The sequence below is a fragment of the Anser cygnoides genome, chromosome 2 (genome assembly GCF_040182565.1).
Source record: "Anser cygnoides isolate HZ-2024a breed goose chromosome 2, Taihu_goose_T2T_genome, whole genome shotgun sequence".
NCBI classification, from domain to species: domain Eukaryota; kingdom Metazoa; phylum Chordata; class Aves; order Anseriformes; family Anatidae; genus Anser; species Anser cygnoides.
The window spans coordinates 98,798,770-98,825,517 of NC_089874.1; the positions used below are offsets into that span (position 1 = coordinate 98,798,770).

At 36.6% G+C, this 26,748-nt stretch overlaps 1 protein-coding gene across 3 annotated transcripts in view; it reads right to left on the minus strand.

Annotated features, from left to right (window-relative positions):
- Nucleotides 1-26,748, minus strand: part of LOC106036018 (dynein axonemal heavy chain 5-like) — a 151,916-nt gene that overhangs the window by 115,326 nt on the left and 9,842 nt on the right. For all 3 annotated transcript variants that reach the window (XR_010829567.1, XM_066992676.1, XM_066992678.1), the window contains exons 7-28: nt 25,689-25,790; nt 24,709-24,895; nt 23,337-23,502; nt 23,160-23,253; nt 21,998-22,096; nt 20,737-20,918; nt 19,042-19,161; nt 18,161-18,362; nt 16,944-17,039; nt 14,998-15,171; nt 14,821-14,910; nt 13,978-14,133; nt 12,869-13,008; nt 11,886-12,037; nt 8,073-8,280; nt 7,125-7,212; nt 6,870-6,993; nt 6,600-6,763; nt 3,936-4,025; nt 2,529-2,732; nt 644-724; nt 156-560 (exon numbers count right to left, since the gene is read on the minus strand). Coding sequence is in view for 2 of the 3 variants with exons in the window: in XM_066992676.1 (XP_066848777.1) it covers nt 156-560; nt 644-724; nt 2,529-2,732; nt 3,936-4,025; nt 6,600-6,763; nt 6,870-6,993; nt 7,125-7,212; nt 8,073-8,280; nt 11,886-12,037; nt 12,869-13,008; nt 13,978-14,133; nt 14,821-14,910; nt 14,998-15,171; nt 16,944-17,039; nt 18,161-18,362; nt 19,042-19,161; nt 20,737-20,918; nt 21,998-22,096; nt 23,160-23,253; nt 23,337-23,502; nt 24,709-24,895; nt 25,689-25,790 (3,324 nt within the window). In the remaining variant the exon portion in view is untranslated. The remainder of the gene's footprint in view (nt 1-155; nt 561-643; nt 725-2,528; nt 2,733-3,935; nt 4,026-6,599; nt 6,764-6,869; nt 6,994-7,124; nt 7,213-8,072; nt 8,281-11,885; nt 12,038-12,868; nt 13,009-13,977; nt 14,134-14,820; nt 14,911-14,997; nt 15,172-16,943; nt 17,040-18,160; nt 18,363-19,041; nt 19,162-20,736; nt 20,919-21,997; nt 22,097-23,159; nt 23,254-23,336; nt 23,503-24,708; nt 24,896-25,688; nt 25,791-26,748) is intronic.

Here is a 26,748-nt window from a genome sequence, read left to right on the forward strand (position 1 = left end):
TAAATGTAGACAAAGAGGAAAAACAGGAGTAAAGAGATGGAAAAAAACAGAGAGTTTTAAGTAAGAAAATAGTTTTCCTCTGGTATTCCAACATTAAAAAGACTGACAATAACTTTGCTACAGATGTGTTTTGAGAAACAACACAGCTGTGATACCTGTGTGTTGAGGTTCTTCCAAGCATAAGCCAATCCATCAACTCTTTCTGTGTTTCCATCTTGAAAGAGCAGATTGCATTTATGAAGCACAGAATAAGATTCTTCTATAGGTCCGACTGTCATGTCAATTCTAATCTCATTCTCTCTAATTTCTTTTAATGCTTCCATTGCTCCCCGAACATCATCAAGGTCCTGGATAGGCCTGCTTAATCTCTTGCTAAGATTTTCAATGAATGAATAAATTTCATCCATGTCTGTGGCAGACTTTTTATTCAAAGCTAATCCAAATGTTCTTTGTCTTGAACGGCATTCTTGAATTAAGGATATTTTCAGTGACTCTGTTGCAATATCCACTGATTCCAGTACATGGTGATTTGGCAGTTCTCTGATTTGCATTTCTAATTGCTACAAAAAACAGAAGTGATCAGTGTTTAATTTCACTACAATTTCTCTGAACTTTTCATTTTTATTAAAGACATAATACTTACAGAGAAGTATCTGATTTGAGTTTGGAATTCAGCCATTGTTGGTTTAGTCTCTATAAATTCCTTCACTTTTTCCTCTGGATCCTATATAAAAGTTTATTTTAGTTATTACTTAGCATTGGTATTACAATAGCCTATGTGGGATTCAGCTGTTCAATGTACTGTGCAAACACAAATAATCCCTCTCTAATAGAGCTGAAGATATAAGTATTAAGATCAGATTGCTTCACTTGATCTGCTTTTCCTGATTCTTACTCTCTTTACAGTATTCTTTATTAAAACATTTGAAATCTATCTATAATTCAAAAACTGACACCAATCAGGCTATCCCTTATCCATACAAAATTATTATGAAATTTACAGCATAGCTTCTGAAACTTTGCTGGAAATATTTCCTTCCCAGCTTCCCTTCCATCTGCCAACCAGCAAAAGCAGCTCACAACTTCTAACAGCTATTTAAATGGTAGTGATGGTACTCAGCCACCTTCACCCTTCCTGAAAGAGTATATTTAACTACAATTTATAGCTACAAACATAGGAGGAAGGGGTATTCAAGGCCAGCAACCACACTTGGGCAGGGAAGAATGGGTATAAGGGAAGAAGGGGCATTTAGCTTGTCGAAGCTTGTTCAAAGGGAATAGACCCCTGATGTGACATCCTGCCTTTTAGTAAGGTATGCTAGTCTCTGCAGAAGTGAGAGCTTCAGAATCACCAGCATAGGGTCTAAATAAATGTGCTATATTATTACACACAGATGATCTTTATCCAGCTCAATGACAGTCTGCACCATGAGGTCTCTGAGAATCTGATATGGCTTCTCCATTCTACTTAGCAGTTACAAGTGGTATCTCCCAATGGTCTGACAGAAATGATATAGAGTGGGGGAAACAGTGCCAGGTCCTAAAGAGCTTTAAGATTAAGGAGCAAATTAACTGTTTTGGAAGATTTTAGTGAAAAGAAGCATTATCGTGCTACCGCATCATCTAATCTGATTGTCCCTTGTCTGTGGGAAAGAACATACCATCAATGTGTGGTTAGCCCAGTCAGTATCTCCAAAAACTGAGGTAAATAAGCATTAATATTTGAAAGCCCAGAAGCCAAAAGAGGTGAAAACGCCCTGTCTCAGCCTGAACTCTAACTGCAAAGGAGTCAGCTGTGGGCATATGGTGGTCACTAATATAGCCTATAAGTTGGTTTAGGAAGGAGAAGTTAAAAATAGTAAGCAGTTACAAATAGAAAATTAATCTTGATTACTTGTTTCTCTGCCTGACTACAGCATCTTTGATAGGTAAGACCAGCAGTTGTTCTCCCCTGCAAGGTTGCATTTCACTAGTCAGCATGTATACAAGGTGATAAATCTCATGAAATGATATTCATGAAATATCTCCTGCCAGAACACTGCTTGGAGCTTTACAATTTATGTCATAGGACTCCCTAATGAAGACAACTCTATCAGCTTTCCATTCTGCTTTGGAATCTGCATTACTGTAAATATTTCCTAGATTGAGTTTATCATTTTTGTGAAGAAATAGAAAAAATGCTTTCAGCAGTGCTTGCTGAAGGAGAGCTAGTCAGTTAAATATTCAGAAGATTTGAAGTCTGCAATTTCTCAGAGATTCTGCTAAATAATTCTTTTTTATTACCTTTACAGACAAGATGCTGTGAGAAAGATGTATAAGCATATGAAAGCATAAGTTTGCTTATGCTCCCAACATTCTTTTTTGTTTTTCTGCCTTCTTGTTAGATAGTTTGAATGGTAAAGAATGACATACATACATAGACATATTCTACTATGAAACCAAGCATCCAGTCTCCTAATGCAACCCTAAACATTTTATGTAGAACATTTCCCAATACAGCTAAATATTTCATTAAATATGTATTTAACCTTGTTCCAGATGACTGAAAATTCAGAAAAGCTGTTCAGAAGATCTGCCGCTTTAGTTTTAAGAGAGAAAATAACTGTATTTAGTTGGATCACCACTTTGTTTACATCCTTATGCTCGATGATCTGCTTGTCTAAAGGCTTCAGTGCCACCATCCTGGTGAGTTTGTTCTCATCACCTAGCTCTATGGCAACAGCCTGTTCAACCTGGCATAAATTAAACAAGAATAAACATATGTTCAGGAGTTTTATTTATTTTACATTATTGAATGCCCAATAATGCATACACAATAAGTACTTCTATGACCAGATAGAAAGTGCAAAGAAAGACTCTAGGATACTTCCCGTTCTTAAATTTGATTTTTACAGAACTATAGCTCTAGGGTTAAAGATAATTTTTAAAAATATTTGTCATGCGGAGCATGACAACCCTCAAGTTGGAGTTGGAAACCATGGTGCAAGTAGAAAACTATGATGTAATTGCTATCACAGATATGTGGTGGGACGAATCGCACATTAATCGCATATTAATCATCTCTGAATGACTTCTGTCAAATGTGTGTCACACACTAGTACAATTGTGCTATTTCCTGCTCCTACACAGCTGCTCAGGTCTTCCTGCCTCTTGTAGCACAGAACTACAATCAATCCTCATTTCTTGGCCAAAAAAAAGTGCTGAAGGCAGTTCAGAGTTGGCTGCTTAGAAATAAGCCAGAAAATCTGCTTGGGAAAACACATATCAACTCACTCTGTCCTAATTGCTCATTTTTATTTCCAGGACTTGAATGGCTCTTTTCATTCAAATGTGCTGATCGGTTTTTTATGTCAGATTGACAAAATAGGAAGATATATTTTAAAGGACGCTTTTCAGCATAGGTCTGTATTTCATTTTTAGAGGATGGACTTAAGGCCATCTGATTACCATTATTGTGCATTTCTGTACATCAGCAAATTTGAGTACATCAGCAACTTTGAGTTTCTATCTATACCCCAGACCTTCCCAAAGTTTTAGTGCTCATTTTAATGCCGGTTAAAATATGTATATTGTATTTACTTGAGTTTAAATTTCAGTTTTTGCTTGGGAAAACTAACAATAATTTATACTCAGCTAGAAGTACTCATGGATAACATTAGTTTTCACACATCATTGTCACACTTGAACAGTATTTTTAAAAGATTTCTAGTAAAGCTACTTTTGTTTTTAATACTAAAAAACTCCAAACATAAATATTATAAATGATTACTCTTTTGTTCAATTACTTGATTTAGACATTAAAATCTAGGTTGACACTTAAAAGTAATATCTCCCACATTACTAATCAAAGTATTGCTGCAGAACATATTCTTATGAAATTAAGAAATGTTAACCAAAATATTGAAATTTTAAAATAATCAAAATAAAACACTCACCTGCTGCTTATGATGTAAGTAAGCAAATTTCCACAGGGGGATATCTTTGGCTATTGATAATATTATATTTACTGCTTTGTTTACAGCACTCTGAAAACAGTAAAACATTTACCTTGAGCACAAAGGGAGATTATGACAAGAAAGAGGAAAAAATAAAAAAAAGAAGAAGAAAAAAAAGATCCTCCATAAAAAAAAAATGGAAAAGTTATACTTCTATCTTTATCAGAAATATTCTAATAAGCATGAAGTAGGATCATCCAAAATATATTTTGTAATGGGAAAGAGTACTCCATAAAGCTTTATTGAAGTCAGTCCTCCTACCTTTATGTGTTTTTCAAACAAGAATAAGACAAATCTATGAACATTAATCATGAATCACTGGGGATCATAACTATTATAGCACTATTTCCCCTTAAAAGGGTTATAAACATAGTTATTATAAATTACATTTTCACATCAGAAAGTCTGAATAAATTTGTCTGAATTTGTGACGTTCTAGTTTGTAATCTAGGCACGGAACTGTATAAATTATTATATAACATTTTCTACCTATTGTATTTTAAAATTACACTCCGTGGCCTGATGTTTGGGATCTGAGTGAGAGACTGATGCATGGTACTGTGCGCTGACACGGGCTGAGCGACAGCCCTGCCTTTAGCCCTGGCAAGGCACAGGTAAGCTGGCTTCCAACCCTGGGCTGACGGACTTGGCTGACTCACAAGACAAGGGAGACTGGACCCTTGCCTCTGCTCAGAACAAAAGGTCTCCCCCTTGTCCCCAAGTGCCCCTAAGCAGCAGATACAATGCCCTGGGGCTGGAAAAAGGAGAGCACAGGAGTAATGGTCAGGACGTGGGAAATGACAACCATACAAAGTTAGAACAACCAACCACATGCATTAGAACCAGTGCCACCAAAAAGCATGAAGGGTGTTAGTAATTGGAGATTCCTCACTGAGAGGCACTGAAGCACCAATTTGCTGTCCATACAATTTCTCTATAGAGGTTTTCTGTGTGCTGGGGACCCGCATTCGTGATATGAAGAGGCTACCAAACCTGGTAAAGCCAGAGGAACCACCCATTCCTACTCTTTCATGTAGGGTAGAATAATGCAGCAATGAAAAGACTCTGAAACATCAAATGGGACTTTATGTCCCTTGGAAAGATGTTGAAGGGATCAGAGGAGCACAGCTAGCGTGCTCCTCCAAATTGGAGACTGGGACCCAGGAAGAGGGAGACAAACAGATCAGGTGAATGCTCTGCTTTTGGGTTCTAGGATCTTGGTCACACCCTTAAGTTGGAGTTGGAAACCATGGTGCAATTAGAAAACTACGACCTAATTGCTATCACAGATATGTGGTGGGACAAATCGCACAACTGGAACACTGCAATTGTGGGCTGCGAGCTCTTCAGAAGGGATAGGCAGGGAAGGAGGAGGGGCGGGGATGTTGTTCTCTATGTTAAGAAATGGATAGATTGCAAAGAGCTCCCTCTGAGAAACTGCCAGGGACAGGTTGAGAGCTTGGGGGTAAAAGTTAAGGACCAGACCGACAAAGGACAGTTTATGGTTGGGGTCTACATCAGGCTGCCTGATCAAAGAAGGCCTGCGGATGAAGCCTTCCTGCTTCAGCTGCAAGAGGCATCATGCTTGCAGGCACTCATCCTGGTGGGGGATTTCAACCACATGGATGTCTGCTGGGAAACCAGCACTGCAGGCTGCAAGCAATCCTGGAAACTCCTGGAGTGCATCAGGGATAATTTCCTGGTCCAGCTATTAGATAAACCAACCAGAGGAGAAGCGATACTGGGCCTGGTGCTTACCAGTGCAGATGAACTCACTAAAGAGGTTAACATTAGAGGCAGTCAGGGCTGCAGTGACCATGTCCTGGATGAGTTCGTGACCAGGGGAACTACAGACCAGTGAGCCTCACCTCTGTGCTTGGAAAGATCATGGAACAGATTCTCCTGGAAGCAATGTTAAGGCACATGCAAGACAAAGAGGTGATCCAAGACAGCCAGCATGGCTTCATCAAGGGCAAATTGTGCCTGACCAGTCTGGTGGCTTTCTATGGTTGAGTGACTGCATAAACTGACAAGGGAAGACCGACTGATGTCATACCTGGACCTCTGTAAGGCCTTTGACATGATCCTCATACAACATCCTTATCTCTAAATTGGAGAGAGATAGATTTGAAGGGTGAACTATTCGGTGGATAAGGAATTAGCTGGATGGCTGCATCCAGAGATTGGTGGTCAATGGCTTGATATCCAGGTGGAGGCCGGTGATGAGTCTGGGGTCTCCTCAGGGGTCTGTACTGGGGTAAGTGCTGTTTAAATATCTTTATCAATGATATCAAATCAGGCTGTATCAATGGCATTCATTTTTGGTTTTGTATTTGCTTTGAAATATTTGCCTCTAAGTAAAGGGTTGTGAACAGGAGTTACTGAGCTTTTAGGAAAATAGTTGATTCTACTGGTCTGCATAACAGACCTAATTGATGACTTTGATCTTAGCACCCAGTGATGTCACATGAATTCAAGTGACTTTTCATCTTTTCCTCCCCTCTTTTTATTGGTAATACCAGATTAAACTTGCACATCTTGTTTTAAAATGCATTTATAAATGTTTTTATCAAAAATGACTGAGATGTCCAGTTATTCTGTTACCTGAATATCTTCAAGACTTGGTCTCAAGACAACATTAGGAATAGATAGTTGAAATTCAGTTTTGAACAAAGGAACCCTCTGTGGCTCTACAGACTTGGTCATCTGATACCTAGAGTCAACAACACGCAATCGACGTCTCAAGGACTCTAAGGAAATCTTCGTGCCTAAATAAACACAAATATTTAAGTGAGATTATATTTTTTGCCACAATAAGCTTGGGAAAAAAAGTAATATTAAAAAGCTAAACATATATGAAAGCAAAAGACTCACATCTGACTAAAGAGTCAGTATTCTTCTGACAAAGCTGTCCCATGAGATTATAGTAACAACAAGACAGGCATTCTTGGCAGCGTGTTTTCTGTTTCGTGTCAAGATGTGTACAGGTATATGAATCCTGAAGAATTAAAGGGATTTTTTTTAGGAAAATAACCATATTGTCCAACATATAAATGAAATATCAAGTATCTGAGTAGGTTATAAAAGGTTACTTTTTATACTGGGGGTTACTTTTTGTACTGGTCTTACCTCCAGAGTTCTTCTGGCATCTGCTTTCAGCCTGTGCTTAAGAGTATCTACCAATTCATATGCACAGCATTCCACTTGCTGACTCTGCCTAAAAAAAAACAACCTTACAGTCACACACAGGGAATCAAACATAATGAATACTCTTTGCTTATTTCCAGGTGCACACACCCAGTTCCACTGCACTCTGAAGAGCCGTATATGCAGGAAAATGCCCTTATACTTTTCAGCTTGTTCCTACTGCTTGGTCATACAGAGAACTGAGATATGCAGACTATCCAGAAAACCATTTGTCAGACTCTACTATATCTGATTCAACTGGACTTCAAAATCATTAAAGAAAAATAAGTTATTTTCCTGCTATAGTTCAAAAAAAAAAAAAGAAAAAAAAAAGAGAAGGAAAGAAAAAGCAGACATAACAAGATGATTCAATAAAATAATGTTAGTTAAGTTTTGGATATCTTTTCTGATTCTGCAATCAGAATTATTAAAAATAAAACAAAAAAAATACAAGGTGAGTGTATTTATTCTCATGTTTTTGGAGAAGAACGGAACTAACTTGCTGTATCCTGGAAAATAATCATAAACTAAAAAAATTGCAGCCCTGTGAGAATGGGGAAGTCTTACATGAGCTAGCTAGCATTAAGAATCAAGCAATTAGCATAGGGATGACACTTCAACTCTTAACTATCTCATTTTTTCTTGCTATTGATTAGAATGCCGTAAGAACTAAAACATGAAATGCTAAGCACTATAAATGCAATTTTACATCTGCTGTATTCAAGTTACTTGGGAATTTCTCCCCTGCATCCTGAGACTATCATTTTGCTTCAGACTGGTAGTCAGTAACAGTAAGAATAAATTTTTAAAAGTATATTCTCTATGAATAAAAAAGTAATACATAAATAATCCCTCCCAAATCAGGTCTTCAAATCTATGCAGTAAACCTACTGAGACAGTTTGCGAGCAGTAGAGATAGCGAGATTTTCTGTCTGTTCCAGAAATGCAAGCACATCCATAGGTTCATCTTCTGGCAAAATTATCAGAGCAGTGTTTGACATATCCTCCAGAACTCTTTCAATTCTGCATTCCAGGGTATCAGCAGCTTCTTTGACTATAAAGTCCAATTCCCTCATGGTACTATAAACATTCTCAATAACTAAGTAAAGAAAACAAAGTGAAAATAAATCATGCAAAATACAGACCTTTTAAATCTCCTCTCCCACCACCCAAAGTATTGCATCGAAAGGACAATTTAACGACAATAAAATATAGAATTAGGGCCTGAAAGAGAATTAAGGCCTGAAACCAAAACATGATGGGCTTGCTGTATTTGGAGTCTTTAAATGAAACCATTTTACAATAAATAGCAGAAAAGCCTTCAAAACACCTCTTCTTCTGTGTATTAAGGAACATTGTAATGAAAATGACTAACAAAATACAGTGAAAAAAGAAAGGATACAATGGTCCAAAAAATATTTTGTTTCTCCTACACAGATACAGACAGAAAGCGAGTATTGTATCATTGCAATCAACTTACAAATTCAATAGCTAAAATTCCTAAAGCCAAGATCACATGTTGGTTAAACCACTAGATTTCTTCTTTCATGTGTATGATCTAACTTAATCTGGAAAGAGATAAAGTAAGTCCTTTAACAGATGTGTTTACCAAACTAGGTAAAAAATAATTATTTCTGAATAGGCTACACAAATTCTTTCCCTGTCTTCTATATTTCAATTGTAAAAAGAAAGAAATAAGTCTCCTGACTTTGGTTATTAGACAGAGAGTATCATTTGAATCACCAGTACTTTTTCTTACTGTATGTAGAAAGAAATCACTATGATATTTAAAATACAGCAGTGTGACAGTAGTTTCCAACTGTTGGATGCTTTAAATAGAAAATTATTTCTATTAGGAAGTTAATGATTGGGTCTTGTCTTTTTTATTGACTGGAATGGACAAACAATCCAACCAATTCTTTAGGCACCCCCTTTTTTTTCAAAATATGTAAAGCAGGTAGTCCTAAAACCATTTTTTTTCCTTTAGTTTTTCGAGTTTTAATCTAGAAGGTAGCCACAGGCTCCCATGCTTCTACATATTAGATGGAACAATGCACTTAAGACGTTAAACAAATGTATGGTGAGTTCAGCACAACTGTGGCAGGTTAGAGTTATTTTGTACACACTGCACCAATGTCTAACTTGTAAGTGTCCAACATACATTCTGGACATGTTAGACTTTGCATATCCTCAAAAAGATATGAGATATATATATACTCTAAAAAAACACATTCCTTTCTCAGGGAGATTGCACTCCAGATGCAGCTGCTGGAACGAGTAGGTAGCCCAGATATTCTTGCTGTGTAACCTTTACCTTGTCAAAATAAAGCCAGCTTCCACCAGAACAAATGCTAATCCAAGAACCAGTAAAGCCTGAATTATAGCTATTCGGATACTAACATAGCAGATGTTATCTTAACATAGCGTACAGAGTAAATAATATTGTAATGACCTTCCGTATGATGTGTTACTAAACTATGTAAACCAAGCACAAAAAATCATTTAAGACAAAGATACAACACAAACAAAAGAAAACCTTGCCATTGTTTTTTACGTTCAGGTCAGACAAAGGTCAAGAAAAGGGCTAAAAGGTGGCCAGCCCTGCCTTAGACAACAGTCAGAGCCCTGTGTACCAGTGCCACATGGCACAGTCACAAATGAACAGCTGCACAAACCCATGCGTGCAACTGTCCCTGTTTACCTTGTTGCTTTTCATTTTGAAGGAAAAAAGTGAAAACCTAACAACAGTCTGCCTCAACTGAGAACTGATTTACAAGCATGAGCTATTGTTTTCTCACAGAACTGCAACACAGAAGTCTTGCCAAGGGTTTTATGTATGTCCATTTCAATGACATAATTATAGCAGTTGATTTTATGCTGTATTTGATAGGAATACGGTTGTTTCTTACTGGCTGTGTAGAAAAAACTCTATGCATAATTGAGGATTTTAGAAGTTTTCTTAGAAAAAAAAAAAAGAATTTGGGCAGAAATCTCCAAATACTGCATATCTCTTATTATTTTCAACCTTGAATTTAGTCATGTCTCCTTTAGGATGTTCAGCATAAGTTACGAAGATTTTTCTACAGAGAAGATAAGAGATACTATTACAGCACCACATTTGCTCTCTTGTTTCACATTCTAGTACTAGTCAGGCTACAATTACCTACCTAAAGCGAAGAGGTCATTCCACAAACCAATTTTTCACAGAGAAAGAAAAACAGAGTGCAGGCATGAGAAGAGCTCTTAATATGTTCATTATGTGGACACTTACTTGGAAACAGATCAGAGAGATACTGATAGGGGAAAAAGAAGTAAAAGTGGATGATAACTTCAGCAGTGTGATGTGACAGCTTAAGCTCAATAAATGAAAAGGCATGTAATTAAAAAACAGAACTGAAGCACAGGACCTAATATGATGCAACATTACTCATTAAAATTTGTAAGAAAGCTAAAAAGTCAAGGCTATACAGGCCCTCCCATCAACACAGCGGTATGGATAGCAGTCAAACATGACAAACCATTTACTCAGTTACACAGATGTAAATCAACTAACTTAGTGACTTCACTGTACTCTCAGCAACTGAATTTATAATACCTCAACTGAGGGACTTACATTTGTTAAAAGAAGGGGGAAGGGGGTGAGCAGGGAGGCAAACCCAATACTTTTACCCCACAAACCATTTTCCAGGAGTGAGCAGACAAAGTCTCATTCTTAAGAATAAGAGAGAACCTCAAAAAAACATGATTCTACAGTGATTTTGCTTCCACTTCAGTATGGACTGCCACCAGAGGGATGATGAAGCATTATCATTTTCCCAAGCCAGAATTTCCTACTCCCTTCTGTCAGCAGTACCATCTGGTGATCATTTCAGTAACTATGTCAACAGCTCTTATAACACTCAGTATATCTACATAGAAGATATCTTCTGTGTACATCATCTCTGTCACTTCTAACATTTAAAGGTAAGATGAAAATAATGTATACAGAGCTACTTTGTTGCTGGGGAACCTATTAGTATTTCTACATTTCTAAACACATTTCTAAGAAACACACAGGAGAAAAGAAGGTTCATATTATCGAGGTATGAAGACAAATGCCTACCCCAACCTGTGGCTACATAAACAAGACAGAAAGATAACAAACTGCAAGACGTAACAGAAAGAAATGACAGCACAGGATGTACGCAGTTTGCCAACCCTAACAGTAACTACATTAACAAGATGCCAACATGGCAGAAAGCAGAATCGAGTAACGTTTGTATACAACAAAATGGGGCTAATGGTTTAACAAAATTGCTAGGTATGAATTACTAAGGCAAGCATAACATAGATACCAAAACAGGTACCAAAATCAGGACACATTAGCACAAGAGCAAAGGTGGGTTGTTTATGTGACAGGACATAAAAAGGGTAAAGGGGCATGACCAGCACGGGCAAAAAAAGATACATCTGGTAAAGCAAATGACCTAACGAAGGCTGTTCAAAGATAGCTGTTGAGCAGCCCTGGCTTGATTACCACAGTTCAGAGCAGGACATAAACACAGTTGCCACTCACTCATGTCTGACTTAGTCTGTCAGGAGGAACCTGGAAATTTTTTCCCTTGTATAGACAGAATGCTCTTTCTAAAACTGACAAGGAAATACCTGGCAAGCACCACCAAACAACGCCATTAACAGTTCACCACTTCTTCTCTGACTACATACAGTTATTGATGTTTGAAGAAGTCCATGACAGCTCCATCATGCCTGGAGCAAGGGCATCCTCAACTTGTCCTATGAACGGCTTCATCAGTGGTTTCAGCACAACAGGAATTCCATTCAGACACTCTTTGTAATTGATCAATAGATTCTGAAGTCTGCAAAACATGACCATGTTTAGAGTGTGCTTATTTCAGATATTTGAAACATACAGAAGTTTGGTCACATTTTCTTTTAATAACAGTTGCAAGTTCTGACCCTATGTTAAAAACAAGAACTCCTCCCACAGCTCTTCCTAACTCAGAATAGGTCTCTTTCTTCCCAGTAACACTAGAACCAGACTGGAGAAATAAGTACTTCCAGAAAGGTGACTGTTACCAATTTAGAGCAACTTTCTTCCAAGGAAAATGAATTAGAGTCAAAAACCAGGAAACTTAAAACACAGTATTTTTGTTCCCTTCTTCCTGTCTCATGAGAAAAGGTATGTAATAACACTGTTTATAAGAAAAGCTAGATTCAAAACATTTGGGACATCAAATCCCTAAGATGCCAAATTCTGAACCAAGACTTACTAATATAGTTACAAGAAAACAGAGCTACATAATGGAGCTCCACAAACAAGAATTAGAAGCCAGAACTTATTTTTGTAACAGAACACTTCTGATGGTAACTGTAATATTTTGGAATGCAATGCCTATGTTATAGTGCAGAGATGCCTTAGCAGTACTTAGAAACTCCACTTATGGAGCAGCTGTTGTAGTAACAAAAGAAAAACATGTAGGCATTGTCTAGTAATGAGACATTTGTGGAGATAGAAAGAACTGCATGTTAACAATATTACTATGGAATGGCAGGGGAAAGCAATTACATTTCAATTAAACTCCATCAAAGAGAAAAATTACAACAAATCAAAAGCACATACAACAGAGACTCAAAGCTAGGGATTCCCATTTGCAGATGAGAACCAAATCCATAAAGTGTTCACTCACTCCATGTGATGACTTTTAATCTGTTCTTCCTCTGCACACAAGCCAAGGACAACATCTGGAACTTCAAAATGCATTTTTTTCAGGTACTTTGTTTCATAAAGTACTTCCAGGACCACTGGATCCAAGTTTACAAGTAATTCCTTCATGAAGTGTACAGGGAGGGGGGAAAGAAAACAAGGCAGTAGTTTGGTGGTTATGTGCAGTGGGATACATCTGGAAGATATGACACAAGATGTAGAGGACTAGCCAAGATTTTTAAAATAGATATCCATGTTTCGATTTCTACACAGATCTTCAGGCTCCTGTACAAATATCTGGATTTTCCAGAGTATTAATCAAACTATAGCTTACTCTGATTTCAGTTTCCTGTGCCTTCCTCACTGTGCCCTAACCACTTGACTGCTGTGACTTATCAAGTCTAATTCTAGTTCTGTACCTGTCTCTGAGCAAGCTAATTTGCATGAGATGCCAGTTTCTCCAACTATAGACCAGGGAGAAATGTTGTGAAGGTTAGTCTCTGTACATTTCTTAGGGCATAAAATGCTAAACAAACCTGACAATTAGGTTCTAGTTGTCCTTTACAGAATCATTAATTCAAAAAATGCCCATTTAAACTGTAATTTCTCTGCACCAGAGCAGAGAAAGTCATCTGTAAAGCAAGAATGGTAAGATATTCTGTCTCAGCAAGCAGTTTTGAAAGCAAATTAATTACCACAATATAGTCAATACAGAGGTCAACCACTACAGGAAAGACATGACCTAATTAAAAATTCCTTCCTTGACTAAAATTTTGGTTAATACAGAAAGTAATACATGAAACAATATGTAAAAAGACATAGATAAGTCTATAACAGATACGCATTTGCTGGGCACTGCCTCTTATATGTCCTGAATGAGGCAGGAGTCTTACGAAGAAGAGACATGATCAAGTCTGCATCGCAACATACACAAAAAGGAAAAAGAACACGATTACATCAGATACAGCAGTTTATTTTCTAACCTCATGAAGATTTTTGTAATGCTGTGCTTGTCTATACAGGATACAATTAAAGTAGCATAGGTAATACTAAACAATGCAACAGTAATACAGAAGAATAAATCATATTTACCTTGGTTTCTTGGTGCCTGACTAGTAAGGAAGCATACAGAGCATTTCTAGCCTGGTCAGCAAACCTGCACCAGGCTCTATGATAAATAAGTTCAAATTCCAGAAGAACCGCAGCCATTTTATTGTAGCTCTTAACAACCTTTTTCATTTCCAGTGTCTGGAAACATAAATCAATAAATAAGCAAATGCCACTTAATCAACGTGATGAGCCTAACATAGTAGAAATGTCCTCCATTAGGCTTTTCCTCACCACCATTAGGCAAACAAAACAAATACAGATTTAAGTTGTGCTACTTAAGAGATGATGTAAGACACGAAATATCAAAATCTATATAAGAATTCAATTATTTTAAAGTATTTAACTGCTCTAAACAACTTTTTTTTTCCTGATTTTTGCCTATAAAATAAAGTCTACAGTATGACCTATGCAAGGGACTGATTTGCCATTGAGGAAGCTATAAAACTAGTATTCTTTCATGAAGTATTTGAAGTTGAATATCGCAGTCCTCTACATGACAGAGCACAGCAGGCAGAAGGCTGTAAGCATAGGTCCAGGGCCAACAGTGCTGTGCTCAGGAGTAATAGGAACCAAGTCCCAGAAGGAACAAAAAAAATCACCCAAGTCATCAGCTACACATCTCAAGGGAAGCAACTGTCTTGATTCACAGAATAATAACACTGCAAAAATAAATTCAAATCCTGGAGCAAAAACTACAAACTATCTTGTTGGATGAGCCTGAATGAAAGTTGTTAGAAAAGTGAACTTAGGAGTATAAAAATAAATCGTGTCTGTTAATAACTTGTGTTAGAACTTAGCATAAATCACCCTCTGATAATTTACAACCTTCAAAAGTGTGGTTTTCTTTTTAAAGAATCTCATTGGATGGTCAATTTTTCTGTACAGCTGCTGAGCCCACATAATCTTCCCTGTTACCTAAAACACAGAAGATATGAAGTTTTATTTCCATTAACTTAAAAAGTAAAGAAGAAAAGTCATTTTTCTTATTTATTTCATTCTTACTGGTGGTATGTTACGTGGTATAGGTGGATTTTCTTTTTGCTTCTGGTAGAGGTTTTGAACAAAGTCTAAGTCTCGACTGTATTGCTGAAGGACAATGGTGTACTTCTCACTAAGATCAATTTGATTTTCTCCTATTTGTTCAAGCTTCATCAGAAGTCCCAGCATCTGTTCAGTCTAAAAAGGAGGACAGAATATTTACTGCAGATGTTAATAGTTCAAAAAGTCATGGTTCACAAACTCTGATGTGTTTTTTTGATTTTATTATTTATAAGTTACATAAGTTCGTAAGTTATTTTCTAAAAAGCACTGAAAAAGCCATCCAGACAAGTCAGTGAACTTAACTGTTGTATTTTGTCCCATATGCAATATACTTACTATACTCTTAAACAAGAAACTGCCACCACCACAGACCATTTTGGAACATTTAATTTTTTTCTGACTCTCAAATCCTCACTCTTTATTTTTCTCCAAACAGTTGTGGTAGAACATCTACAGTTTTCCTCCTACTTCATTTACATCTCATTTCATGAGCAGGGTCTGAACTAATGAACAGAACTGAAATTAAGGTAACAGATGGCAGAAACTATTACATTACTCCTGCCTGTCTGACAGAAATAACTTAGAAGTGCAACAGGAAGCATCTTTAAATATGCTCCATCAATAAAATTTAAATACTGAGTATAGCTTTTTTTTTTACTTTCATGTTAATAAAATATAATTACTTTTCTTTAAAATTATCACTCTCCATTTCCCCTTTAGTTCATCCTATAATTTAGATACACATCAAAAAATTATTCAGATTCAGTTTTTATAATAGATGGTTACAGATATCTTCCCATTATTTTTCTTTTGCTTTTTTGTTTGTCAGGTATCACATAGATGCTGTTCTTTTCAATGTAAAAGAAAAAAGCTAACGAGTCCATGAATCTGTACTGTCCTGTGGCAGGCAAACAACTAAGAGTTTAAGAAATGGAAGCTATCAACTCTGCATCAAACTCACCTGTTCTGACTAGCATTATGTATTCAAATATATAATACAGGCAACCCGCGGAAGCCCTTCCAGGCTGAATTCTTACAGTTGATAAGACAATGAACTGAAGTTTCCCCCCTGCACTTTCAACTTCTCTTTCACTTCTGCGCTAATATATGATGACTAAGAATCGTTAGCTTGGCTTCACCACTTTGATTTTACCAGTAACGGGATACAGTATAAGTAATGGGCTGCAGTATAAGAACTGCTGAACTCTCTCCTCATACTGCATGTACTTTTTAATTATCTGCAACAATCCTACCCCACAGCTTGGAACTTCTGTCAAACACATGAGTTGTTTCCCTTCACCGGGCTCAAGAAAAGGATGTTGTACATATGTCCCTACAAGAGCTTTATTTTTTATTTATTTTTTGTTAAAGGAAAAAAAACATACCTAACTTTCAAGAGGAAAGATAGGGAAGCGCCACAGTAGTGAACATTACTCATGGACTGCAAGTGAATATACAGAGCACAGGAGTGAAAACAGTGAAAGACAGAGAGCAGAGTAAGAAAGAAAAAGCAAGTCAATCCAAAGACAGTGAAAGAAAACTGAGCCATGGAAATAAGACAGTACAACACACAGTGAGAGGAGGACTATCCTAGTGTATCAATAGCATGGTGGGAGAGGGATGGGGAGCACTAGGATGAGGAAAGAAAATAAACCATAAAAATAAATAGGGTTATAAAGTTGGTAAGGAAAGATGCAACTGGCACTAAGTAACAATGAACGTTAACTCCCAGTACTTCTGCAAGCTACTTTTAGAACGCTTGTATTCTCAGTGTCCTCCTGCCTAATCTCAGGCAGCCACCGGCACAGTGCAGAACACTGCCAGTAATGAAGGAGTACAGTAGGAGTTGTGGGTACTCAGCCCTTCTGAACACCAGAACAGGAGGTTGCATTTGTAAAGTTACTTACAGTTACAGTCTTCTCAAAGCAGGAATCCACAAATTCTTGTATGGACTCATACAATGTTGCAATTTGGTTCTTAAATTCAAGGTAGTCTTTTTCAAACTAGGAAAGTGTAAAAGAAAAAAAAAAAAAGAGAGAGAGAGAAAAGAAAATACTGTTGCTTTCATTTCATGCAACATTATTTCCCTGAAGTTTCTGTGGAATTTGCTTTATCTGAACAGTACATGTGTTCAGTACTGAATTAAAGAGGACAGGGACAACACCAGTAATGAAGGCATTTACATTCTAGGCAAAGCAAACAAAAAATAAGAATAATTAGGCTATTTGATTACAGATTCATCTTTATGAACGCAAAGTACTGCAAAGGAACAAGGACAGGCAGAGGAAATCTAGTAAGCTAATCAGAGAGAACACAGTACACTCACCCAGCTACTCCTAGCACTGCCACAAGAGAGCGCTAAGCTCACTGTTCAGGCATGAAACCTATCCAGAGCTGCAAATTAGACAGGCTCTCTAGAGCACTTTACAGACTAAGGAAGGTTATTATCAGAAGAAAGCCAAAGGTCCTCCGGACTTATATGATTTAAGCACAGCTGCAAGCAATAGTTCAGGAAAGCAGGACAGTAAGTCAACATTTCTAGCATCTCCATTGTGAGGTTGTCAATCCAGTAAAGCAAGCATGCTACATCCCAAAAAAGCAGCTCAGTTCCAGGATATTCAAGTCCGAACTTGAGTCTCAAGCACTTTATAAGTGGCTTTATTTTTCATCATGTGGTTCAGAGCTGGAGGTGATATCATTCACTTCTCACTCTGAAACAGTCATCTAAGTATCTTAAGTGTCGATACTGCCTTCATTATTCCATTAAGGAGCACTGAGTAACTCTTGCAAGTAGATAAACTGGACTTGATACATTGATCTGCCTGAATTAGTTTTCAGTCTGAAGTTCAAAATACATGCATCTCAAAGCAAACAAGTTTAGGAAATGCTGCTTGTATCGCTACCTATCACACAAAACCTAGTTTATCAAAAATTTACAAAAGCATATTAAATAAAAAGCCAAATACTCCCAAGAAATTTCAAATTGGATTAAAACATAGGAAAGTATTATTACTGCAGGAAAACGCTTTATGCATTGTTATAAATTTTAGTCTTCTTTGCATAACTCCAATGAAAAGCATAAGATTAACGAAGTGAGTATTGGACAAGTGCTGAGTGAATGTACCTCCTGTTTTCTGTGATCCAGAACATCATACTTTTTTGATTTGGTGTTTGTAGCAATGCTCTGGTAGTGAGTACTGATCTCTTCAATACCTTCTATTTTTATACGCTGGAGCTCTAAAAGGCTTTCCATAATATTGCTCATATCTGAAATTTTCTCCAAACGTTTACAGAATGTATCATATTTTCCAAAAATATAGTTTTCACTGATGATAAAAAGCAGAAGTATTACTATACATATCTATTTGTATCAGATTTTTTTTCTATTTAACCCAGATATATTCCACCAGAACTACTACCAAGTTTCACATTAAAAAATCTATGCTGTAGTAATTACAAAGTAAAAAACACTTTAAAATAATGGATACAACATAGAAAATGCTTAATTCTTACATATGTCAACTAAAACTTTCTCCACAATTCACAGGAGTTATTCCTGAAACCAATACATGTGAAAAGAGATCAAAATGTGAATAATACACTAAGATAAGTTCCATGATTTAAGTGCTAATACAGGTAAACCTACTCTTGGCATTGTGATTGACAACCTAGCCCAAAGCTGACTAAGGTCAACTGGAGTCTTTTAACTTATATTTTTTAGGATTTCAGACCACACGCAAACATACACATTAATTTAGCACATGCATAAATTCCATGAATTCCCTTGAACATCTGCTAAATAAACAAGCAACTTGCAAAAACCTTGTTACTGCTTACTTCTTGAATGATAAAAATAAAATAAACTCCACACGCTCATGATTTGATTATAATAAATGTTACATTTTAATTGAGCATTTAACTTTTCAGGTAGCCCATAGATATGATGATATCTCATTTATAAATCTTATATATGAATATGATTCAATATTAGAGTGAGTTTTTTACCTGAAATCAAATTGCTTGCCACTTGGATTTTCCTTTAGCTTCTCCCTAATTCTCTGAAAGGACGTTTGGTACTGTTCTTTGAGGGAAATGCATTGTTGTATCCTCTTTAGCAATTCTTGCCTGGACAAAAAAGTGCAAAAGACAGAAAATCATCCTAAGGAGCTTTACAAAAGAGCATAAATAAAAACAGAACATTTCAGTCAGACAGGTAACTGCTAAATAAGAATGTAAAATTATACATTACCTGTAGAATGTTCAAAATAAGAGGATTACATTAAAAGTTCCTGTTTTAAATTTGTTATCCATATTGGATATTATTAAGTTTAGCCTTTATTATCATCAAACCAAAATTTCAAAGTGTAACTCAGAGAGGACTTACAACAGGCAAATGGTAGCTACTGAGTGCCTGCAATATGGCCATTCCTCCATCTTCTGTAAACTATGTCTAGCTGATGGACTTTTGTTTCTTTTTTTTTTTCCCTAAGCAGACAAGACTGGTTTGTTTGTTTGTTTTACCCAGACTACAGAAAGCATAAGGAAATTTCTTGTTACTTTAAAAAGATAAAGAAGGAAGTCTGAAGGAACTCTGTTACTAAGGAACTCTGAAGAAGGAACTCTGTTACTAAGGTCACAGGTAGTTATACACAGTTATCTTACACCCAGTTATTCATTAACCATGAGGTACTACTATACAGAAGGTATATAAAGGAGACATGGAAATCAGTCATCAGCCATTTACCCAAGACTGTTCCTCCACTTTGGTTTTGTTTTTCAGCTTCCAAAATACCATCAGGAATTAAAACGATGACCAAACTTTATCCATTGAAACCTCTAACTGGGACAGAGAGAAAATTCTGCAGTGACAGCAGCACCAAATAAATGAGCAAAGGGGAAGAATGTCTCCCTCAAATACTCCTAGAATACACAAAAATTGTATTCTACTTTCATTTATATTAATTCTTTAGGATCTATACAGTCAGTACTTAATTGATCATAGGTGACGTCTGAAAACTTCTCTTTACCCATACCAAAATGCAGAAGGAATCCAAATGTTTTGTCTGATTTACTCTCGTATCTCCCAGCCTGTTACTTGTATCATCTTTGACTTGGCTGTATCTTAAGTACACACATCTTGACTACCTATTTGTTGATGAAGTTTGTAACACTTTTTCCTCCTCACCTCAGTAACCATAATCTTGATTCATTTATACTCTTTCAAGAGACTGTTCCAATCATTACTTTGCATAACTTGAGACATCATGCTCATTTTTATGATTTTATGTGGCTTCCCCCATCTCTTTTGCATGAAAATAATCGACTTGTTCTCCTTTGTATGTTTTCCTAGCCTATCCTAGCTACTTCTCATCCTTCAAATACGCTTTTTGTATCAGTGATGTCAGCATTCACCACCCATTTGTTGAGTTTCATACAAACACTTCTGTGCTTCCTCTTGTGCTGTACATAGCAATTGGGAATAGCTCTTTGCAAGTACCCATAGAGCAGCTAACTCCTTCCTCACCTTGAAATGTCTCCACTAGTTCGTATGGAAATGACGCCTACAAAACATCTGAGGGTATCACACAGTTTGCTGAGAACACTGTCAATCCAGCTAACCAACACTTCATGATAACTGGTTTGTCTCTGATTTTACTTCTAGTGTTAACAAATAAGATGAAATTATTAAAATTCTGTCACCTGTCCAGATCCCAGATTTTGGAAACACCTTCACGTAGATATGTCTTGCATGTGTTAATCATTTGATTAGTGATTTTAAGAAGAAGAGATGTCATGCGCTCTGATGTGTTGTAGTATGGTGATGTACAGTAGATCATGCAGACAGCATTCATTAAACTGGGTACGTGTTCCATCATTGTTACCTACAACAGGAAAAAATGAGGAAGTCAATAATTCAAATTTCCTAAAAGCATAGTGGAAAATGTGACAGGTCTGGGAATATGTTTATCAGTGGATAAACATCTTAACACCTTGTTCTTGTAGACACATCATTATGAATTGGACTACCCAATTCGCTCACGGAGACCTAACACACTATGTCCAACAGAAAAAAAGTGGGGAATTGATTATGAATAAATGAGTAGGCCTTCTTCCAGAGCAAATTTTCCAGAGGAAAAGCAGAGGCCATACTCTTTTTGACCGCGACCTCCATGTGAAAGTATTGTAGTCTGCTTTGCAAAGAAATATGCTGCCTAAGAAAAAAAAAAAGGCATATATTGGTACAAAAAAGTTGGCCTGCAGAAGAAAGTACAAAAAGAAGAAAGCTGGCTGACCACTGCTCATTTTGCCTACATCTGTTCAGAAAAGAAACGTGGAAAAGGAAGGAAAGGCAGCAGTAATCTGTATTTTACTGAGGAAACTGAACTGTAGAGTTCCCTGTCCCACAGAAAGGTTTCACAGAAATGCAGCAAATCAGTGCTCATCAGTCAAATGCATCACAAAAGACAGTCACGGACCTAGAAGAGGATAAAAAGGCACGGTATCTAAAAGTTAAGTCCAATATGTCAGAACAGTGAATATTTGCAGAACAAAAGCAGTGGAAAATAGCTCAATGGATTCAAACAGAATTCAAACTTTGAGAATAACACATAAAAAACTTGTAAACAGCGGTATTATGGGTAGGTGTATGTCACAGAGACAATTGAATGTGATATTAGGTTTGAAAGGAGCTTGGAAAAACATGAAGTATTGCTTATTTTCCCATGCCCTTCATTTATCTCCTGAAATGACAACAACCTCCCCCACAAAAAGTAGTATTGTCTCTAGCTTATTCAAAATTTGTAAACTTAATTCACTAATGCCATAGGAGTTAACTTGTCCTCTAATCATTAAGCACAGGAGTTAAATACTGAAAGGAGGAATATCTTTCTTTCATCAGCAAAAGACTTTTCTTTCTTTTCTAAATTCCATGTTAAGTGGTTTTATTCAGAGTACTACTTACAGGGGAAGCTTTGGCAAGTGGGCCAAAAAATTTATCCAAAGTATATAAATATCTGACATTGTCTTTAGCTTCATTGGCAGCAGTTGTTACATTACCATCCTGAATGGAAAAAAGAAGAATAGAATTAATACTGCTAAAATTTACAGCAAAGCTTCTTGAACTTTTATAGTGCATGCTACTACAGGACTATAATTCCAAAACTGGATGGGAGTACAATAGCGTGGTTTCGATAATCCAACTTACGTTCTAGAATCATTTGGAATGGTTCTAGCATGGTACAAATGTTTTTGTTGTTGTTGTTTTTTAATTACCAGTTCTGCAGAACTGACAAGAACTGACATGCTCCCTGAAATATACCAGGGTGCTTCCATCTCAAACACCTTTTTTTAATAAGCACTTGTTAGGGCAAACAAGTTCAGAACTAGTGCCTGTATACCTTTCTATTTATGACAAGTGGAACTCTCCAGTTCTTAGGAAGCTACGTGTATGAAGAAAGGAATCTAGTTCATTTTCCTTGACTTGTACTGGCTCTGAACAGACACTATCATCCAAATTCCATTTATAATAAAAGCATGCAAATATGTTAAGCACAACATGAAAAACTCAGCAAGATGACTCTATTTTCCTGGTCTATTTTCAAAACGGTATAATATCTTTATAAGTGTTAGAAGATTTACATTCTGGTGTTTTCAGGTGTCAGATTGCCTGTACGTGGCTTACAATTTGTTTTCTAGCCTGCCCACAATTCTGACTACGTTTAGATAACAGATACCTGCTTATCTGAAGTAGCAGTTATGCTACAAGAATCCAGTTGTCAATATTTCTACAAGCAATGTGATGAACTTTCAGACATCGCTACTGTTGGCCTGTATAGGGTACAGCTGGAGAGACATAAAAATGTTGTATTGCTGCACTGCTTTCCTTCTGCACAGCCATTCCACCCATCTTTAAGAAAGACACGTTACAGGAGCACTGACTTTCTTTCAAGTTATCTATTTAACTTCAGGATCACTGGTGTTTCAACAAAGGGAGGATAAACCACAGTATAAAAAGAGCATAAACACTTGAACTGTTCTTAAGAGTTGTGTGTCCACTTCTATGTATATAACAAACATAGTACTCTATTAATTTTAAACAACTTTTATTAAAACATAGTAATTACCAGCTCTTTCCACTGCTTTAATGTCTTTGATCTTGCTGCCTGAAGAATACTTATAATTTTCTTTACTCTTGAACTCTTGATCTCATCTAAAAGGCTTTGAAGAAGGAAACACATTTAAATCTTTAGAATCAGAGTTTACATCTACTTAAATTAAAAAAAAAAACCTTCTTTTTTAACCTGTTAAATGATGACATTCTTGACTTCCAATGTTCCAGCTCTGCAGATGGACCAATGTCATCAGCTTCTCTTCTCATTTGCTCACTCTCCACTAAAACTTGTCTGATCTGTTTGATCCAAATCATTAACGCTTCTTCAAGTTTCTCTGTGACCTCTCTGTTACTGCCTTCAAAATCAAAGAACAGGACTGCTTCATAAGCACCAAAAAATAAGTACATTTTTTTAACTACAGAGGTGTCCTTGTCCTTGGCAAACATAAGCTGGGACTCCACGTAAATTGAGCATATTTAAATCACTGACTGTCAACAGGAATAGATTAAGACTATAACAACAAGATGCACACACATACATCTTATATCTACCTACTCAGTTACTACTGCAAATCCTTTACAATAAGAACAGTAACAGAGGGAATTTCTAAGGGAAAAAACAGTGATGTAGTTTGGGGACAACCATGTATCAGAGCTACAACTGTTCCATTAACTACAATGTGCATATTTTTCTGCTTGCGTTTATTAAGTAACAGCTTACTCCTCAGCATTTCTCTCTTTCTGCCATTGCAGCCTATTTCACACTAAAAGCATCACATAAAGGACACCATTATCGACAGACACAAAACCCCTGTTATTTATAAGTCAGCACACCTTTTAGATTGCCCTAGCAGCTGAAAAAGTCCAGTTTACTTAGTGCATTATGTTTAGGACTTGTTCACCTAGAACTATTAAATGGGTCTAAAGAACTTGTTCAGCCGTATAACATTACTGTCTCATCTTAAAAGCCACAAGTTCTTCTTAGAAGATGGTCTAATATAGGAAGCTAGCCTAATACAGGGCAGACAGGGACTGTAGAAGTATTGACTGTTTTGGCATGATTTCACTCTGAAATTCCTTGTAGTGATAAGAAAGGGCAGAAGGCTAATGTTCAAAGAGACGACCACTCATTTCCATACATATATGTATATAGACATATAAATAATTTTATATAAATATGCCTTTTTTGACTCACAGTCTTTGAACTTAATACTGGATAAGATTTCCCCAGTATCAAAAAAAGCAAAGACGTATACACACTAGTACATGACTTCACTTGGCAACCACTTAGCCTGCAAACCAGGAAGAACAGAGGCCAACGTGTACACAAAGGTAGGTAAGGAACCACCCAGTCATTTAAGATCTGTGAACTAAAGGACAGGGAAAAGATTGATAACTTTATGATTAGACAATCATAAACCTGGCAAGAGTCAACAGAAAAATGTATATAGCTCATGGAAAATTAATTAATTCTTCAAGGTAAATCTTCATGAATAGCGTAACATTTGTTTTCATAAAAACAGCATCACTGTTGTGTTTACCTTGTTGTAGGAATTTCTCACCTGCAGTTATGTAGTCAGATGGGTTCTGTAAATTGCTGATATAAATATCAATATCCACTTTTGCAAGCTGAATTTTATCTTCTAGATTCTGTCTTGATGATGACAAAGTACCCACAAATCTATCCACTGAATACAGGAAGTCTTGTATCTGGCTGTCCTTCAGACCTTCTTTCACAGCTCCCCAGTGCTGATTGTTTGACAATTTATGAATATAAAAATATAAAAATAAATAAAAAGTAAAACCAGAGTCACTCTCTCTCTCTCTTTTTTTTTTAATACCAAAGGGCTTTTTAATTTATTTAACAAAGTTTTATCAGTACACACTTTCAACTACATTCATCAGTACTATAAGCACAAATATTTTAAAGTGTGCATTAATTTAATTAGTCTATTAGACAAGAAGAGACAAACAAGCATGAGTATCTCAAGAAATAAAAATGCCTCCCTGTTCTCACTGTCCTCAAAGCCAATTGCCACCTTTTTTTTTTTCTCCCAGGAAAAGATTTCTCCCAGAATCTCTAAAGGAGATTCTAATCTCCTTTATCGCACCTGGTTTAGAGAAAAGAATAGCATAAAATAATAGGATATGACACCTTCATTCTCTACAGACATGAAGCTTTACTACATTTTCTACTTCTGAACATGTTGCTTCCTCTAGAAGCAACAGAACCAACTGTGATGCTTTGCCAGTTCCATAAAATAATGATAACTCAAAGAAGCTGGATATCCTGGCTGCGATACAGTGCTTCCTGTCCACACTCTAGAATAAAATCATGGACTGATCTTTTATTCTGCCAGAAGGACTTGGCACTTCTTTCAGTCCAAGTTTAATCTAGTTTTAATTAAATCATCACAGTTTTGCCTTCGTATGATGGTTGTGCTATTTTCTTCTTTGTCATGAGCATATATATATATATGCTCATGACAAAGAAGAAAATATATATAGAGAGAGAAGAAAAAAAATATATATACACGATTACCTGTTGGGATTTAAGTGCTGGTATCATGATCTGGGATAATAAAAATTCCAGGCCCTCAAGGATATTTCCATTAGAACAATCAAATACACCAAAATTCACCTCCTTTGGGAAGAAACAAAAGTTAGCAAAGTGCATGTAAATTTTACAATATTTTTCTATTTGAGTGAGATGCAGACACATGGAACACAAATATGTATAGCCCATAACTCTCTACATTCCGTGAGGATATTGCTCCCCAGATACAGAATTTGGATTTGACATAAACTGAAGCTCAACTGGAAATTTCAAGGCTTGCCCATAAGTTTGAGTCACCAGAAAAGTCTGTCCCATATTGTAGCAATATTACAACAAGCAGTTAAGATTAACTTGATATCAATACATTAATTAATCTTAAGAAAATTTTATGTCTACATTTCTCTTGTAGAGGAACAGTTTCTGTCCACTGTAAGTGTCTAAAAGAAAGGACAACAAATGTATAAGGCAAGAAAAGTCACACTCAGCAGCATAGTTCTCTCCAATTCATTATTCATGGGAAGCAACAAGCAGTATATTGCCAAAAACGGGGATGGAGACAGTCAGTACTGGCGAGTGGAATTCTACTGCAGAATTTAAAACATAAATTGGAGCGAGTGAAGAGTTGCATATTTCCCAGCACTATTCATTTATGAACCAGTCAGCTGTTCTGTTACTGGCATTTTGCCTATAAATGCATACATCCTGAACATGGGCCACGTGCTCTCCATCACCCATACCAACTAGCTGTTATGCCTCTGAATGCATCTCTCTTAGCAGAGAGCGGGTCGCATTCACAACTTTTGAACTGCACAAACATACACTGTTTTTCTGCCTTCATCATAATGAAGGCTTCACTGATCTGGGGGAAAGAGTACTAAGTTCTGCCCTGGAAGCTTCTACTCCCAACTTTTTCCTGTGCAATGATTCTGGAGTGTTTTAGGAATGGCAACTACAAATGTAATTTTGCAGGGCATTTGATGTTCTTGGCTATCTTGATTAATAATTTTATTAATGTTTTTCTTGCTAGTTCCACACATGAATGCAA